The sequence below is a fragment of the Centroberyx gerrardi genome, chromosome 13, assembly GCF_048128805.1.
Source record: "Centroberyx gerrardi isolate f3 chromosome 13, fCenGer3.hap1.cur.20231027, whole genome shotgun sequence".
Taxonomy (NCBI): Eukaryota; Metazoa; Chordata; class Actinopteri; order Beryciformes; family Berycidae; genus Centroberyx; species Centroberyx gerrardi.
The window spans coordinates 8,842,262-8,859,165 of NC_136009.1; the positions used below are offsets into that span (position 1 = coordinate 8,842,262).

Consider the following 16,904-nt stretch of genomic DNA (forward strand, 5'->3'; position numbering starts at 1 on the left):
CACCATCTCTGGGGTCAGCAGAGTGGCATAGTGAGTAGGGAGACCATCCTCCAAACAGAAGGCCCGGGTGCAGGCAAGCATCCGTCCTGCTGAAGTGTCCTTGGGCAACATAAGTCTTTCTATTCTTGTGCAGATGAGAGTAAAAGTACAAGAACACACACACAAAATGTACATGAATGCACAAGCGCTCGCATACAGTAGTCTCTTTCTCTCTGTTCCCCTCTGTCTCGTTTTGACACATGCTTTATATTAAGCTGCACGCTCAGTCGCCAGCGGTAGTTCTACAGAACTGTCTCAGTGTGACTTACTTTCTTCTTTCTCTTTTTTGCTGCACTCCTGAGGTCAGCCACTATTTTGATCTACACTGTGTGCGTTCGTGTGTGTGTGTATATGTGTGTGTGTGTGAGCGTGTGTGTGTGCACGTACACGAATTGGATGTGGTTGATACAGCTGATGCATCCCTTCCTGTGAAATTCGTTTTTTTCGGAAAATCTGGAGCCCAAACTGCACTTATCACAGTTGCAACATTCCACGGTGTCCGTGTCCATGTGTGTCCGTGTGTGCGTGCGTATTTGCTCCGTCCATGCGTATTTGTATGCGTGTATCCGTGTGAGCTGCGTGTACGCGTGTGTGTGTATGTGTGTGTGCGACTGTTCCTCAGAAATTTGTTTTGGCTGCTCCGTGATTTTTCTGAGACTCAATTTCCTCCTTCCTCCTGCGAGGAAAGGGAGGAAAGGCCTTTGGATCAAACCTCTCACTACCATCTTACTCTCAGCCCTCGTCGCAACCTTTTTCCACTGAAATTCACTGGCAACGGTGACATAAGTTTCACACATGCGCTTGACCACGCGCACGTGCATCTGTGCACGAGCGTGTGTGTGTGTGTGTGTGTGTGTGTGCGCGTGCGTTTAGGTAACGACTCCCAGCTGCCTTGTCTGAGCAGAGAGCACATCTGGAGAAAAAAAAGAGGGGGAGAAAGAATACGAATAAGCAGCAGCAGAGGAGAAGAGAAGATGTGTTTGCATATCAGAAGCTTACTGTCATATCTTATGTTTGTTCTTATGGACAGTATTTGACATGCAGAGGCTGCGGATCTGCATTAGGAAACATGTGGAGGGACTGTATCGCTCCCACACACACATACACAGACAGACACAGAGATAAAGAGTGTGTGCATGTGTGTGTGCATGCTGCAAATATGGTGTATGCATTAGTGGATGTGCATTCATGTACAAATGTGTGGTAGTTTGCACATATAGGTGCTGGTTTGCTGGAACGCTTCTCTACCTGCTGCCTTGTTTGGTCTCTGTCTCCGCTGTGCATGTTTGCAGTCGGAGAGAGAAGTTGCTGCGCTGTTGGGACGTTAAGTTGTTTGTGATTCTGGAACTGATTATGCAGAAATCCCCCCAGACTGAATCGCTCTTTTGGTCCATGTGAAAGAAATAAAGGAAAAATTGAGTGTGTGTGTGTGTGAGAGAGAGAGCGAGAGAGAGAGAGACTGGTTTTCTCTTATTTGGGAGAGAGAGGCGGAGGGCCATTCCGATTCCATGACTCACACTTTTAAGAGAGACCAGAAACCCCCCCCCCCAACTCCCCCATCCACATCTCTCCCTCACACGCACACACACACACACACACACACGCTTGCCTCCCCCCCTCCGCTTCTCTCTCTTTTCTTTTTAAGGAAAAACCCGTCCCAGGCCAAGACAGAGAGAGGAGTTACACAGTAATAACTCTGGTCAGCAGCTGGCCACTCTCCTCTCTTTCCTCCTCTCATCCCCTCTCCTCACCTCATCTCCCCTCTTTTCACCTCCTCTCCCGCGCCCCGCTCGGTCGCCATGGCAACATGCCGGCCGCTGTCTCACCATCGGCCATCCCTTTGGCGATCACGGCCCATCCTACTCTCAAAAAAAAAAAATCTTTTTAAAAAAAGTGTGTGGGTGGGTAAGTTGTTTAGTTTCATTCATTATTTGTTTAGTCTCTTAAACATCTTACACAGTGAATTCCATGTCATCTCCTCCAGGCAGCAATTCATTAAACCCTAAAGAATATGGATATATAGCATCTCCGCATCTAATGTCATTTGCCACAAAATCTTCCAAACTTATTTATATAGACTACATTTCTAAAAGGACAAGAAGCAATGGCTGGTGAGTGTCAAGATGTTATTTTTTGGTCAGTGTGATAAATTAATAGATTTAGATCATCAAAACTCACTCAGCTGTCAGTTAAGAGGCAAAATTGGTCCTGAATGCTCCCTTAAAGTGATTTTTGTTTTAGATATGGTTTACAAATACAGTAGATTTCTAGCTTTTTGCTTGATGGTTGCTTCCCATTATAAAGATACAACAATCAAGATCACATTTGGGCTCACTCACATTTGGGCTCACACACATAAAGCGCCCATACCCAACTAACCCGCTGTGACCTCTTCATCTCCCCAAAGCTCCTCAAAGAATATCATGTAACGGACGTGGACTGGGATGTAAATGCTTGTTCTTCGTGTTCAGGCCTGTGTTCTGGGCTGGATAACGCATTAGTGGCGGTGTTGCCGCTTTAATGGATTGGCAGTCTTGTTGCAGCCACATCACAGTCCATCACAATCAGGCATAAACACACATGTGAAACCAGAGTGGCTGCAGCTGCGGCAGCACGAGACATGATCGGCATCACATCACCGACATGGAATACACTCCGCCTGTACACAGGCTGTCATGTGCATGGTCGTTTATGAGGGAGACCACACACACGCATACACACACGAGCGTGCACGCGCTTATACTGCCGTTGAAGCACCTAAATGCACATATAAACATGGGGAGCAGGCTCGCAGAGAGTCGCTCGGTGTTTACCCCGAGTGTAAACTCCTCTCACTCTGCCTGCAAATTGCAACCAGACACGAAACGGTGCAGTTTGTGTGTGTGTGTGTGTGTGTGTGTGTGTGTGTGTGAGAGAGAGAGAGAGAGAGAGAGAGAGAGAGAGAGAGAGAGAGAGAGAGAGAGATGGGGGGCTCGATGGTGGGCTATATATGCGTTTTTGTTATCCAGTTCTATTTCATTGTGAATCACCACGTGTGTTAGATTACCAGTAAAATCAGCCAAAGCGCTCGAGATCAGGGACATGAAAGCGCGGCGAGCGTCCCCAAGCTCGCGCCATGTGTTGCGCTGAGGGGCACGGCTATAAAATTGCCATATCTCCTAATGCTAAACGGACATTACAACCTGTTTGTGATACTTTGGGTTGAGGGGGTGGGGGTGGGGGGGGGGGGGGGGGGTGTCCTAACTGCGCTTTGGCATCCCACTTTATAGGTACATGGCAACGATAACGTCGTACAGGGCCCCGCGCGTGCTCCTGTGGACCCACGGCGCCTCCAAGCGGACAGCGGCGGGCACTGGGGGTGCGCGTACCAGGAGGGGAGGAGGGATCACAGCTCGTCTGCTGGGGCTGGACCGGGACAGAAGAGCGAGCGGACGGGTCTTCTGCGGAAAGTCAACGCGCATCCAGGGCTTTATTTTCCCAATTTTTTCCTCCTCCCTTACCTCATTTTTTCTTTCTCGCCTTCCCTTCCTTCTGAGATGAGGAGGTGATCTACAGGGGATCCGTCAAGCTGTTGAGAAAGTTTTCAAGTTGTTCGAAAGAGTTCGGGTAAGCTAAGCAGGACTTTTAACGCACAGCAATATGCCAGTGTCTCTCTCTCTCTCTCCCTCCCTCTCTCTCTCTGTCTCCTCTCTCTCTCTTGCAAGTTATTCTCGTTAACAGAAAGGTTGTTCTCTCAGTTAAGCGAAAGTGCAGCGTGAAGAAACCTTGGACATGCTAAAGCTTTGAAATCCACAGTTGTAGTAGGCATTGTCTTAAGAAAAATTAGCCTAAAATGGGCAAAGGCTTTATCAGTAGCGTTGTTATCTCAGTGTGTTTTTTGCATGATATTTACCTGTGCAATGATGAGAACTTATGAGAATCCCCCCTCGCCCCCCTGGCCTGGGCAGTGGGAGAGGAGTGGGACCAGGCGCTGGACCGACTCCCCCCGCTCTGCAGCCTGCCGGGCAGTAGCTGTGTCTGTCCGCTAGAGGGAGCCACAGCAGAGCGTGCGGCTCAGGGTCTGCTGGTTGGTGGGCACACTGCAAAAATGTCCATCTTACAGGAAGAAGCCATTCAGTCCGGAATTGAGTCCTAAAGTCATGTTTTCCTTAAAGCAAGTGGAAAATTATAATTTCAGTTGCTTCCAATGCGGTTTCACCTGCTTCGAGAATTTTCTTGAAAGTTATAATATCAACAAACAAGGCAGAATAAGGCAGGATACTGCACTGGTGAGATGTTACGTGATTCTAGAAAATTCTTGAAACAAGTTCATTTGCACTGGAAAAACAGTCAAATTATCTTACCCCAGTGGCAGATTTTTTCACTTGTTTTAAGAAAAATAATCCTTTAACACTCAATACTAGACTAAATCACTTGTGGAGATGGAGATTTTTTTGCAGTGCAGGAGTAGACTGAGGCCAGTTGGTGGGCATCAGCTGCCGAAGATGACCCACTGCAGGACACCTGCACAGTTGAGGCCTTTTGAATGGATGTACATGTATGGATGCCTATCCATCGCCATGATGGATAGGCAGTAGGCCTGCTGTATGTTGATGTCTCCCTCCCAGTGCTGGAGAGGCCGTGAGGGACAGAAGCAGCAGACCAAGGCCTTGTGAAATCTGGGACCTTGCGGTTTAAAAAAACATGTGAGGCTTATTCATATGGTCAGCAGCCCGCTTCCCACTGCCTAAACAAAGATAGCCAGGGCCTGCTCATTTTTATGTAAGCAACATTTCTGTGATTTTTCCATCTTTTTGGAAAGGTGAGATGATTGTTCAGTTTCTATGTTTAAGATACACAGTTAGTTCCTTTAATCAGTCTGAAGTTAGCCTCAGGCTTGCAAGGTCCATTTGCTCCAACAGTGTATTCCTCAATAGACTCAGTGGATCTACTTACTTTTATTTTGTGATATTCTAGTATTTGCCTAACAGGTTACAGCTATGTAAACTGGTGTTTTGAGGCCTGCATCCAGTTTTCCATATGAATAGCCCTTAATGTATGTGATAGTTTGTTGAGGTCATTCACTTCTTCCAGCTACTGTTTTTTCCATCATTTGTCGCTTAAAAACAAAAGAGAAGAGCCATGTTCAACTGGTATGATGCTTTCAAGCGTATTACATAACTGTATGGCAGCCATTTTGCTCCCCTGGGCAACATGGCCTGCAGTTGTTACAGTTCACTCAAACTGATACCGGGTGTCGAATCTAGATGGAGTCACAAGTAGAATTTTAACTGAATCTTCAACATCATGAAAAAATGAAAATGAGCTATTTTTTCCCTTTTTTTTTTTTTTTTTTTTTTTTTTTTTTACTAGAGGCGGGAACATGGCATACACTTTCTTCTCCAGTCTTTTTGGGCATGACTTTGCCAGTCAACTAACCAACACTACATTTATTACAGTGCTGGTTGTTTTAAATAGGGCCCTCTTTTTCTTTGTGTGTTGACTTTTCTATCAGAATACATTTCTCTACATTTCCTTTATTCCTTTCCTTTGCTCGTTTTTTTTTCTTTTGCGTTTTCATGATTCCTCCCCTCAGTTTTCTGATTTTGAGAAAGGGTGAAATGACGAAATGATGGACAGCAAGATCAGAAAGAAGGAAAGAAAAGAAAGAAACAGACTGTTGACTCGGGTGTGTGTTGTGCCTCCATACTGTCAGACAGGAGCAGAGGAAGATGCTGGGGTTAGAGGTCGTCGCACTGTGCTTCCTTTTCGGAGCGCTGACTCACGCCCAAACCACACAGTGCAACCGTGAGTGCTGTGAACCTGAACCCTAGCTGCTTCACACCCATAAATACAGTGCAACATCTCATTTTACTGATTTTGGAGTTTTCACATGTTTCATGTGTGGGTGTTTGTGTTGCCTCCAGAGCAGCACGAGTGTCCCATCAACGTGTACTTCACCATCGACACATCTGAGACCATCGCCATGCAGGAGCCGCCGCCCGGCTCGCTGGTGGAGAGCATCAAGGTTCCTACTTCATCTTCACTATTTCACCCTCAGCACAGAATAGTATTGTTGGTAACACTTTAGATTAGGGAACACATATTAAGTATTCATAAGCAGCTTATTAACATGCATATTAGTAGTGTATTGGTCCATTATTAGTCATTACCATCTACTTATTATCACCTTATTCTGCACTATTTGGGGCCTATAAGGTGCCAGTATCACATATTATTGAGGGAAATTATTAAACTATTGAGGGAAAACCCATATTTAATAGTTAATGTGTGTTCCCTAATACATATTGTATTATTATTGTAGTGTCATTATTTTTAACGCTATACCACCTGACCTGACAGTTTGCCCAAGTTGAGTGCACCTATAGTCATGTCATGTCATGTCATGTCATGTGTGTGTGTGTGTGTGTTGCAGCTCTTCACGGAGCGTTTTGCGGAGCGTCTAGAAGACAAGGAGTACAGGGGCGTCGTTCAGATCCGCTGGGCCATCGGTGGACTGCACTTCTCCCAGAGACGAGAGGTGTTCGCCCCCATCGGAGGCAAGGATGCCTTCATCAGCGTGGGTAACACACAAACACACACTCACACACACACACACTCACACACACACACACACACACACACACACACACACTCTCCAGCGATGCTAACTCATTTATTTTGCTAACCAGGTGATCAAGGGCAATGGCTTCTACTATGCTTTAAATTGTTTTTCAGTTTCAATTTTTCAGATTGCTTTTTCTGTTGGAGGGTCACAAAGGTATTTCATGACTTTGACCTTGATCTGGGAAATAGGCAATTGGATCCAAGTGAAATATTGGTTAAAGTGGCACTACGCAACTTCACATGTTAGCAGCACTAAATGCTCTAAATGGAATGAAAGATTTCGAACTTCAACACCCAGAAATGTGACGTCTTCAAACACGGAGCGCTCACTCGTTGCTGTTTAGGAGACAGTTTCAATCCTAGCGCACCTTTAATTTCGAAAACATCCAAACAGCAATGACTTGCCTGTTTAAAAACCCTCCATTGACTTGTTGTTGCTGCTGTTTGCAGGCCGTCAAGGGAATCCGCTACCTGGGTAAGGGCACCCACATCGACTGCGCCCTCGTCGACATGACCAAGGAGATGCTGCGCGCCCCCTCCGACCCTAAAGCCCTCCGCTTCGCCGTGGTCATCACCGACGGCCACGTGACGGCAAGCCCGTGCTTTGGCATCAAGGTGGCGGCGGAGAGGGCGCGCGAGGAGGACATCCGCATGTTCGTGGTGGCGGCGTCCAAGAACGTGGACGAGACGGGACTGAGGGAGATCGCCAGCTCGCCGGCCTCCGTCTACAGGAGGGACTTCCTGGCCGTGGACCTGAGCCAGGGCCGAGCCGTCATCCAGGACGACACCATCGACCGCATCATCAACTCCATGGTAACACACACACACACACACACTAGAGAACACACTCAGTTGTCTTAATGGTGTTTGGTGGCTTGTTTTCTCTTACGCTTCTGTCTCGTTTCCGTTCACAGATCCACATGGCGTACGTAGAGGTAAGATGGCAGACAGAACTGAACGATCGGCGATATAATGGAGCAAATGTTGGGTGTTTCGGATGATGTTGTCACTGACAGTTTCTCTCTGTTTCCCATACAGTGTTACAAAGTGTCCTGCCTGGAGACACCAGGGCCTGACGGTCCAAAAGGCCACAGGGGGCAGAAAGTGAGTCTTAACCACACACACACACACACACACACACACAGGGAGATTTACATGCCAACCGCCTTCATCCTCACACCATTTGACTTGTTGATTGCAGGGAGCTAAAGGAGACAATGGAGACCCGGGTCTGAAAGGAGAGAGGGGTCGCCCAGGAGACCCCGGTATCGAGGGTCCCATCGGTCAGCCCGGTGTCAAAGTGAGACTCCACACATTCACTTATCCCATCATTCATTGCGATATGTCGCATGGTAATTTTGTTTGTTTCTACATGGTAATAACTGACGATGTTCTCCTCCTTTTTTCCTCTCTGTAGGGAGAGCCAGGTCTTAGAGGCGACAAGGTGAGGTGGCAGTGTGTTTGTTTGGATTGAATTATTCTATATGGCTATTGATTTATGAATATGGATAAGTAGCGATTGATTTTAGATTATCGATGACACTGTACACAAAATGACGTTATCTTTCGTCTGCCCACAGGGAGAGATCGGAACCGAGGGGAAGAAGGTAGGTCTTCCTGTAATCTTGCTTTATTGACTAACCCGGTCTGTTAGTCGTCACTCATTCCGGATTGTGATTGGTCTTTCTCCTCTGATTGACCTCTGACCTCATCTCTCTCTCGTTAGGGCGTGGCTGGCCTCGCAGGACGCAACGGGACTGATGGACAGAAGGTAGGAGCCATATATGTTTTTTCATATGGTGGATATCTCATTTTCAAATGAAACTCGCACTCCAGTATCATGGGACGCTTTTCATTTGTGGTTACATTTTTGTTTTCTTTCTCTTCTTCTTCCCAGGGTAAAATTGGACGGATCGGCGCTCCAGGTTGCAAAGGAGACCCAGGCGACAGAGTATGATGCTCAACACATTTTAACATTGTTAGTACATCCACATTTAGTTGTGTTATGGCCTATTTATGGTGTGTGTGTGTGTGTGTGTGTGTGTGTGATGTGTTGCAGGGTCCTGACGGTCACCCCGGTGACGTCGGTGGAAGTGGTCTCCCTGGCGCTGATGGAGAGGAGGTACACGAAATACAGTCACCCTCCAGTTATAACGCTATCGGTTGCTCAGCCTGTGGTTTAACTCTGACTGTGTGTGTGTGTGTGTGTGTGTGTGTGTGTGTGTGTGTGTGCTGTCTCTAGGGAGATCCCGGTCGCCCAGGACGGTCAGGTCCACCTGGCCCCGGCGGCGAGTCCGGACCAAAGGTAAAGCAGAAAGTCACACAACTTAAGTACTACTTTCTGACTTTGGTCCCAGCCAATCAGAATAAAGAGATACTGGATACTGTATAAGGTCAATGACAGAGTGAGAGACATACAGTTTCAGAGGTAAAGTGAAATGTTAACGCATCGGAGGTGAAAGCTTAACCTCTGCTGTCTCTTCCACAGGGAGAGAGGGGAAGTTCTGGCTCACCTGGCCTGCCTGGACAGAAAGGAGGCCAAGTAAGACTCATTTCTCATTTCATCCCCGCCAGACCAAAATACATGACAAACCTACACATGGCGGCTCACCTGTGTGTTGTTTTTCTTAGGGAACCGCTGGATCCCCAGGAGTCAAAGGAGAGCCGGTGAGAACATCTGATTTACCCAAATACCACCATGATCCCCTACATGCATGTATCCGCATTGACTTACTGTTATCTGACGGCTTTCTGTTCTAGGGGAGACGAGGAGACTTTGGGCCAAAGGGCGCTGAAGGACCAGACGGAACTAAAGGCGACAAGGTATCATTTCCATGGACACGACTGCGAACCACATCTCCTTAATGAACTATTTGGCTTGGCTCGTATTGTTTCTCTCACGCCAGGTTTCATAGTGACACATCACTCCACCACTAGGGGGCTCTGGGAATGACATTGGCCTTCGATTTCATCTCTCAGACTCACCTACATCACCTGCTTTTGTGTTTCAGGGTGAAATGGGGCCAGAGGGCTTGAGAGGACTTCCAGGTGAATCAGGAAACAAGGGAACAAAGGTGAGGAGAACTCTATCATCACTACAAACTCTTTGTATTTATGCGTATACCCTTACACACTTGAACTCCTCTCTTTAATTTGTCCTAAACTCTGTCTGTTCTGTACAGGGAGACAACGGCCTGCCGGGCCCCAGAGGCCCACCGGGGACAGTGGGCGACGCTGGGAGAAATGTAGGTCAAAGGTCACTTCGCTAAGGTTGTGCGTGTCCGTTTAGAGTAGTTTACATGTCTTAAATCCAGTTCAAACAACCTCATATCAAAAATGCCCGATTATTTGTTTGTGTCGTAGGGAACCCGAGGTGACTCCGGTGATTCTGGACCAAGAGGCGAGTCTGGGACAGGTGGACCAAAGGTATGCATATCTGTGTGTGTGTGTGTGTGTGTGTGTGTTAGCGTGTTTGTCTGTCTGTGTGCAGGTCTCTAGTGTCTGCCTCTCTGACTTTATTTCTTCTCGATTCAGGGCGACCCCGGAAGACCTGGCTTCAGTTATCCGGGACCAAGAGGACCGTCGGTAACGAAAACACACACTCCGTCTCCTTAGAAAACAGCCGGCTGGATCAACACACTTGACCGACTTGCTCTCTTTCCGCAGGGCGAGAGAGGAGAGAAGGGCAACCGCGGACCTCGCGGCAGCAGGGGGGACTGCGGTCAGAAGGGAGGGCCTGGAGAGAATGGGACTCCGGGAGAGTCGGTGAGTGACGCCTTACTGTTGGACGTTCCCCCGTTGCTGGAGGTACGGGTGTGCATACGCAGCAGTTATGTGATATGTTTCTGATTTCTCTGCGTGCGACAGGGTGATCCTGGGCCTCAGGGTGAACCTGGCCAGAGAGGACCAAGAGGAGAGGGCGGACGTGACGTAAGCATCTGTCACACACACACACACACACACACACACACACACAGGCGCTTTTCCCCCCAGACTTGACACAAATAAACCTGTGGCAAACCCAGACATAAGACAAGCTGATGTTTTCTTGTTTGTTTGCATGCAAACTAGCAATATCCGCTGACTGTCACAAACCAGACATTGAATTAGGCTTTTAATGTGAGTAGCAGGATATGATGTGGTTTTGCCTCTTCCTCTACAGGGAGACCCCGGCCCCGAGGGAGATCCCGGCCTCACCGTAAGAGCGTTTCATCTCTAATTCGACTGGCATTGGCACATAAAGAGAAATGCAGACCGATAGAGCTGTGGATGTGATGTTGTGTGTTTTTGTTTTGTGATTGTAGGAGTGCGACGTCATGAACTACATCAGGGAGACGTGCGGCTGCTGCGGTGGGTTGGATCAGCGCATTACCATCATGATCTAAACGTGCTCTGCGAGGCTTAAAAGGTCGTTAAAGTGTGTGTTTCTGTGTGCAGACTGTGAGAAGCGGTGCGGAGCCCTGGACATCGTGTTCGTGATCGACAGCTCGGAGTCGGTGGGTCTGACCAACTTCACCCTGGAGAAGAACTTTGTCATCAACACCATCAACAGGCTGGGATCCATCGCCAAAGACCCCAACTCAGAGACAGGTAGACGAACTGACATGCTCATACACTTGTGTTGCTGCCTTCTGTGGTTTTGTTTGTTAGGAATGTGCATGATGATGATGGTATTTCAAGGCGCTGAGATTCTTCTAGTGGACTAACGCTGTCTTGAGCATGTGTAACAAAGTGTGTTTTTATTCTCAGGTACAAGAGTGGGAGTTGTCCAGTACAGTCACAGTGGAACCTTCCAGGCCATCCGCCTCAACGACCCCAAGATTGACTCACTGTCTGCTTTCAAGGTGTCTCACACACACACACACACACACTTAAGTGTCTGCTCTGAAGATTATTTACAGTGTGGTTGAAAGGAGCTATCCGTTCTTTATCTGTGTGTGTGTGTGTGTATGTGTGGGAGTAATACAGAATCTCCACGTTTCTTAATTAATTTCGGCTCAGATCTGCAGCCGCCGCATGTCAAATACTTTAAGGACAAACAAATGAGCTGTTACCATAAACCTCTGATGAGCCACTCATTTACTCCATCCTTCCTCCTCTTCTTTTTCATCTTTCCCTCCTTGACTCCAGATGTGCTGTCTGCTCACACCAGCTGACAGTCATTACCTCACTGCGCAATATGCATGAGCATACACACACATGAACACAGATGCATACGGGTGCATCTCCCTATAGGCATTTACCAATACATAGCATCATGGTTGCAATGGAGGGTAAACCCACCTAAATTCAGTTTGCCCATCTTGTAAGTTACATAGTAATGTAACATGAATCAATACTATTCTGCAAATATACACTATCAGTCAAAAGTTTGGACACACCTGATTGAATGTACTATGTTTTAGGCTTTTTTATATCTTAAAGCCATTTTGATCTAAATGCTTAAATGCTTGAAATTAATTTCTTAGACAAATATAAATAGTGAAGTTGACGTATGAATTTCTTCCCAAAGAATTTGCCTTTCCATCAAGGCAAAGGGCGGCTACTTTAAAGAATCTAAATCACCTTTTTACGTACCACTACATCACACCACACTCATCCATATTACACCTAAACTAACACCCTAAACTAAACGCTACTCCTGCATAGCACTCACATGCTGCCTTGTCCTCCAATTAGGATTCGGTGAAGCGTTTGGAGTGGATCGCCGGAGGCACGTGGACCCCGTCCGCCCTGAAGTACGCCTACGACAACCTGATCAGGGACAGCCGCCGGGCCAAGGCCAACGTCACGGTGGTCGTCATCACCGACGGACGCTTCGACCCCAGAGACGACGACTCGCTGCTCACCTACCTCTGCAGGTGCCTGATTTAGGATTGTCTTATGTGGGAGGGGGAAAAAAAAGAAAGTTTTACCTCATTGCTCATATTTGTCTGTGTGTGTGTGTGTGTGTGTGTGTGTGTGCGTGCAGTGATCCCAGCGTGGATGTGAGCGCCATCGGTATCGGAGACATGTTCGACCAGATTGAGGAGAATGAGAGTCTGAAGAGCATCGCCTGCCAGAAGGACGGCAGGGTGCTTGGCATGAAGCGCTTCGCCGACCTGGTGGCCGAGGAGTTCATCGACAAGATCGAGACCGTGCTGTGCCCAGGTACACACACACACACACACACACACACCTATACACTTAGGTAGGCACACATGATGTTCACATAAATATTCGTATACTGAACTATGAGGAGCAGGTGAACGGCTTTTGGTCTTTGTCCCATTTCTCTAACATTCTCTCTCTGTCTTCGCTCCAGATCCCGTCATCGTGTGTCCTGATCTCCCATGTAAATCAGGTAAGATTCGAATCCCTTATGCATCGTATCAGTTTAACTCGGTGTCCTCTTCAAGTTTTTACATGCCGATTCAGCCTTCAGGCCCGGCTGGCCGCCACCTAGCTATTCATGATTGTCACGGTTTAGACAAGATGTGGTTCGGCTGGGCTTTTTACACAGTTCCAAAACTATACCTGTGCGAATAATTCATGTGGCTGTAAAGCCAATACAACACCAGACCTGTACCCCCATTCAGTGCAACTCCGTGTACCTTCGGGCCATTTTAGCTGCATCTTTTCTGGATGTTTTGATGCGTCGTGTTTGTGGGACCCCGCCCACAATGTTGTTCCGCCCACTTGTTGCAGGAGGGGGCGTCAGCGCGGGGCAAGCCCCTCCCCCCTGGAAGCCGCTGGCCGAGGAAGGCAGCCCCTCGTTGGTCCCCACCTCTTTGGAGGGTGTGGCCAGCCTGCTGAACGGCCTGAGCGAGCAGCAGTACGGGGTTGGCGTGGCAACCATGGCCTACACAGCCCAGAGAGCCAAGCTGGCCCAGGGAGGGGACAGGCAGCAATGGACCCGGCTGTTCATCGATTCCTTCAAATACGTCTACGGAGACATTATGGGCGACCCGGAGAAAGCCTTAGGACTCTGCTAATGCTAACATGCTAACCATGCTACCTCGCTGTTACATTCCTTATGGATGCCAATAGCTAATAAGCTTACTGCTGGACATATTATTCAAACTAGGCACTTTTGTATGTCTGAGTGTACATTTTACCCCTGGGCTGATGCAATAGGATAGCATGATATCAAGCTGGCCCTGTTTTATTAAGCTTTCAGAGCAGCCTTTCTTGTAATTATGTGACGGGGCAAAACTCAAAACGAGGATTCACCCAGCTCCCTCTCCTGATTAGATTATTTCTGAATTAACAACACACACAGCGCTCACGGTCTCTCAGAAAACTATGCCTGTTAGCAAATATGATATATATCTTCCCCTCCACCTTGGGGAGGGACGTTTTCCATTCTGATGGAAAACAGATGTCATCCATCCGCTGGACGCAGAGTCGTCTATAGAGCCATTCATGCAGCTCTGTGTACAGTGGCTCAATGTCGAAGCCTCATTTCCACTGTGAACCGCTAACTCGCTGATTCACTCCGATGATATTGTTTTGCCGTTTTGCACATATCCATGGTTACAGCCATTACTTTACTTCTGTTCTGTGAATGACTCATGTTGGTATGAGAAGGCCTTCACATGTGGTGAATATTCCGGTTTTATGAATGTCACAGTATACTGCCTATGAGTCAGAAGCTGGTGTATGTTGATGTTTGCTCGATTGCCTTGGCACTGACAATGAAGGAACTATTGTATGTTATAGAAATGTAATTTCAAAAAGGGAGTTTTACAACAGCAGTTAAATGTGGCCGTGATCGGTGCATGTTTCGCATGTAGCTTGGCTTGTAGAGTAGGATGTCATGATGTCTCATAGGGAAACGACTACCGCAGAGCGGGTTTCCAGTGAATATGTTACTGTATCATGTACGCTCTGTGACTGCAACTTGCTGATGTGAAATACTTTTATTTGTATGAAATGGAATGTTTTCATGTTTTCATCTCAAGAGAATAAAACGGAACAGCAAATTGAAACAGTCCTGATGTGGCCACGATTGATCTGAGGAGGTTTAGCTGAAATCAAAGAGCTGGGCTGCAACTACTATTAATGCAACTATGTCTTTGTTTATTTTTTGTTGGCTTTGGCCCCCGAGCGTCTGTGTGCAAGCTGTAACTCACTGAATACCATGTCTGATTTACAATGCTGTGTGTGTGTGTGTGTGTGTGTGTGCGTCTGTGTGTGTGCGTGTGCGGGTTCCAGAGCCTGCTGTGGCCGGCTGTGTTCAGCGGCCGGTGGATGTGGTGTTCCTCCTGGACGGTTCTGAGAGGATGGGCCTGGAGAACCACCGCCGGGCCAAAGAGTTCATCGAGAACGTGGCCCGCCGCCTCACGCTGGCCAACGGCCAATTGGACGAGAGGAACGCCCGCATAGCCCTGCTGCAGTACGGCAGCCAGTCGGAGCAGAATGTGGAGTTCGCGCTCACGCACAACCTGACGGTGATCTCGGACTCGCTGGCGGCGATGAACTACTTGGACTCCTCTTCCTCTCTGGGCAGCGCCATCATCTACGCTGTCAACAACCTGGTGATGTCACAGGTATACACACACACACACACACACACACACACACACACAGGTCATGTTTTACTGTCATTTTCAGTATGCAGGTAATCTGTGAATTTAAAGTCGCCATGAAATGAACTCCCATTACTTCCTGGAAAACAGAGCATCTTTACTGGTGACCTCATGCTGCACTAGTAAGCATAAATATCAATTCCAACCAATAAAACGACACAGACTTTAGAACAGTCCCGCCCCTCCACCCCTCCCATCAAATCTCTCCCTGACTCATATTCCATTGGTTTAGACTTTTGAACGATCCCTCACCTGCATTATGTCCCGCCCCCAACATCCTGTTTCGTCAAATCAAGGGAGTAAAGATGCCGCTTCACGGGGTCTGTAACATTACACGTGTGTTTCGTTACAGGGCAGCCGCTTGGCTCGCCGCAACGCCGAGGTGTCGTTCGTGTTCATCACCGACGGCATCACGTCCGGCGAGAACCTGGAGGAGGGCGTGTCCTCCATGCGGCGGGCGGAGGGCGTTCCCACGGTGATCGCCATGGGCAGCGACACGGACCAGGAGGTGCTGCGGAAGGTGGCGCTAGGGGACACGTCGGCCATCTTCAGGGGAGACGACTACGCCATGCTGAACAAGCCCTCGTTCTTTGAGCGCTTCGTCCGCTGGATATGCTAGTGAGGGACTGCAAAGCTCAACGCCATAGAGTTAGAATCCATAGAATGAACAGACGGACCGGCTCCTTCAGTGTGCGCGCATCACCGAAATCGCTATGATCATTGTCGTTGCTGGATGTGAGGCACTGAGATGGCTACACATCCTGTTGTTATGGGTACAGGTTCATTTACCCCAGTCAAAATATTCCATGTAGGACCAGCAGATTTCACACACACACACACACACACACACACATGCAACGTTGAGTTTAACAAGATCGTTCTATTCATTCTAAATCTATGGTCAGCACTTCCAACCAAAGACACTCATAAGTAGAGAAGGGGTGTATGGATATTTGAATGTGTAGGAGACAAATTGTAGGTCTTGTTTTATTTTTTTTTTGTTTTGTTTTTGTTTTGTATTGGTTTTTATTTGCAGAGGAGTGCTCTTTCTCTCTCTCTTTCTCTCTCTCTCTCACTCTCTCTTTCTCACTAAGTCAGTATTTACATTAAAGGTGCTAATGTAGAAAACAGAACAAAGCCGTCTTACCGATTCTGAAAACCTTTTTACATCAAGTAATAGCTGTAATTGCTGTAGTTTGTTCAGGGGACGAGACAATCATTTAGACACACACACACACAGGCCCCATAATCAACCACACAATAATTGCACACAGACATACACACACAGACACACACACATGCTCACATACAGACACTTACACATACATACATGGACACACATGCAAAAAGAAACAAATTTGTATACATGAAGTTCAATAAAGCCTAATGTGGTGAACCCAAAGATGTATTGTGTGTTTGCATATGTTCATGTGTACCTGATCTATCTGCAGTTTGTTATTAAACCTCTGTAACCTAAGCAGTAAAGAAGTGGTTCTCAGCCCTTTTGGAAAACCCTGTTTTGACCCTAAAAATGACATGGTGCTGTTTACTCATGACACAGGTACAGTATGGTGACACCAAACAGTGATTTATAGTTAATTCTCTTATTAATTAATCGTGGAAAGCTGTCTAGAAAGCAATACATCTTCATTATTTCCAAGAAAAATGAATGCATCACAAACATTACAA

General features: G+C 47.4%; 1 protein-coding gene across 2 annotated transcripts; it reads left to right on the forward strand.

Annotated features, from left to right (window-relative positions):
- Nucleotides 1–3,453: 3,453 nt before the first annotated feature.
- Nucleotides 3,454–16,617, forward strand: col6a2 (collagen, type VI, alpha 2). 2 transcript variants are annotated; one of them, XM_078287733.1, is made up of 32 exons: nucleotides 3,454–3,645; nucleotides 5,735–5,826; nucleotides 5,946–6,046; nucleotides 6,455–6,598; nucleotides 7,096–7,458; nucleotides 7,560–7,580; nucleotides 7,684–7,749; nucleotides 7,847–7,945; nucleotides 8,063–8,089; nucleotides 8,226–8,252; nucleotides 8,372–8,416; nucleotides 8,543–8,596; nucleotides 8,705–8,767; nucleotides 8,888–8,950; nucleotides 9,134–9,187; nucleotides 9,277–9,312; nucleotides 9,406–9,468; nucleotides 9,657–9,719; nucleotides 9,828–9,890; nucleotides 10,009–10,071; nucleotides 10,180–10,230; nucleotides 10,312–10,410; nucleotides 10,513–10,575; nucleotides 10,808–10,843; nucleotides 10,950–10,995; nucleotides 11,083–11,235; nucleotides 11,395–11,489; nucleotides 12,325–12,506; nucleotides 12,617–12,795; nucleotides 12,950–12,988; nucleotides 14,842–15,176; nucleotides 15,568–16,617. In XM_078287733.1, the coding sequence occupies exons 2-32, from the start codon at nucleotides 5,751–5,753 to the stop codon at nucleotides 15,832–15,834; spliced, it is 3,036 nt and encodes a 1,011-aa protein (XP_078143859.1). In that variant the 5' UTR covers nucleotides 3,454–3,645; nucleotides 5,735–5,750; the 3' UTR covers nucleotides 15,835–16,617. The 2 variants fall into 2 exon arrangements, with proteins under 2 accessions (XP_078143859.1, XP_078143861.1); XM_078287735.1 differs by lacking the exons at nucleotides 14,842–15,176; nucleotides 15,568–16,617 and adding an exon at nucleotides 13,333–14,821.
- The last annotated feature ends 287 nt before the right edge of the window (nucleotides 16,618–16,904 follow it).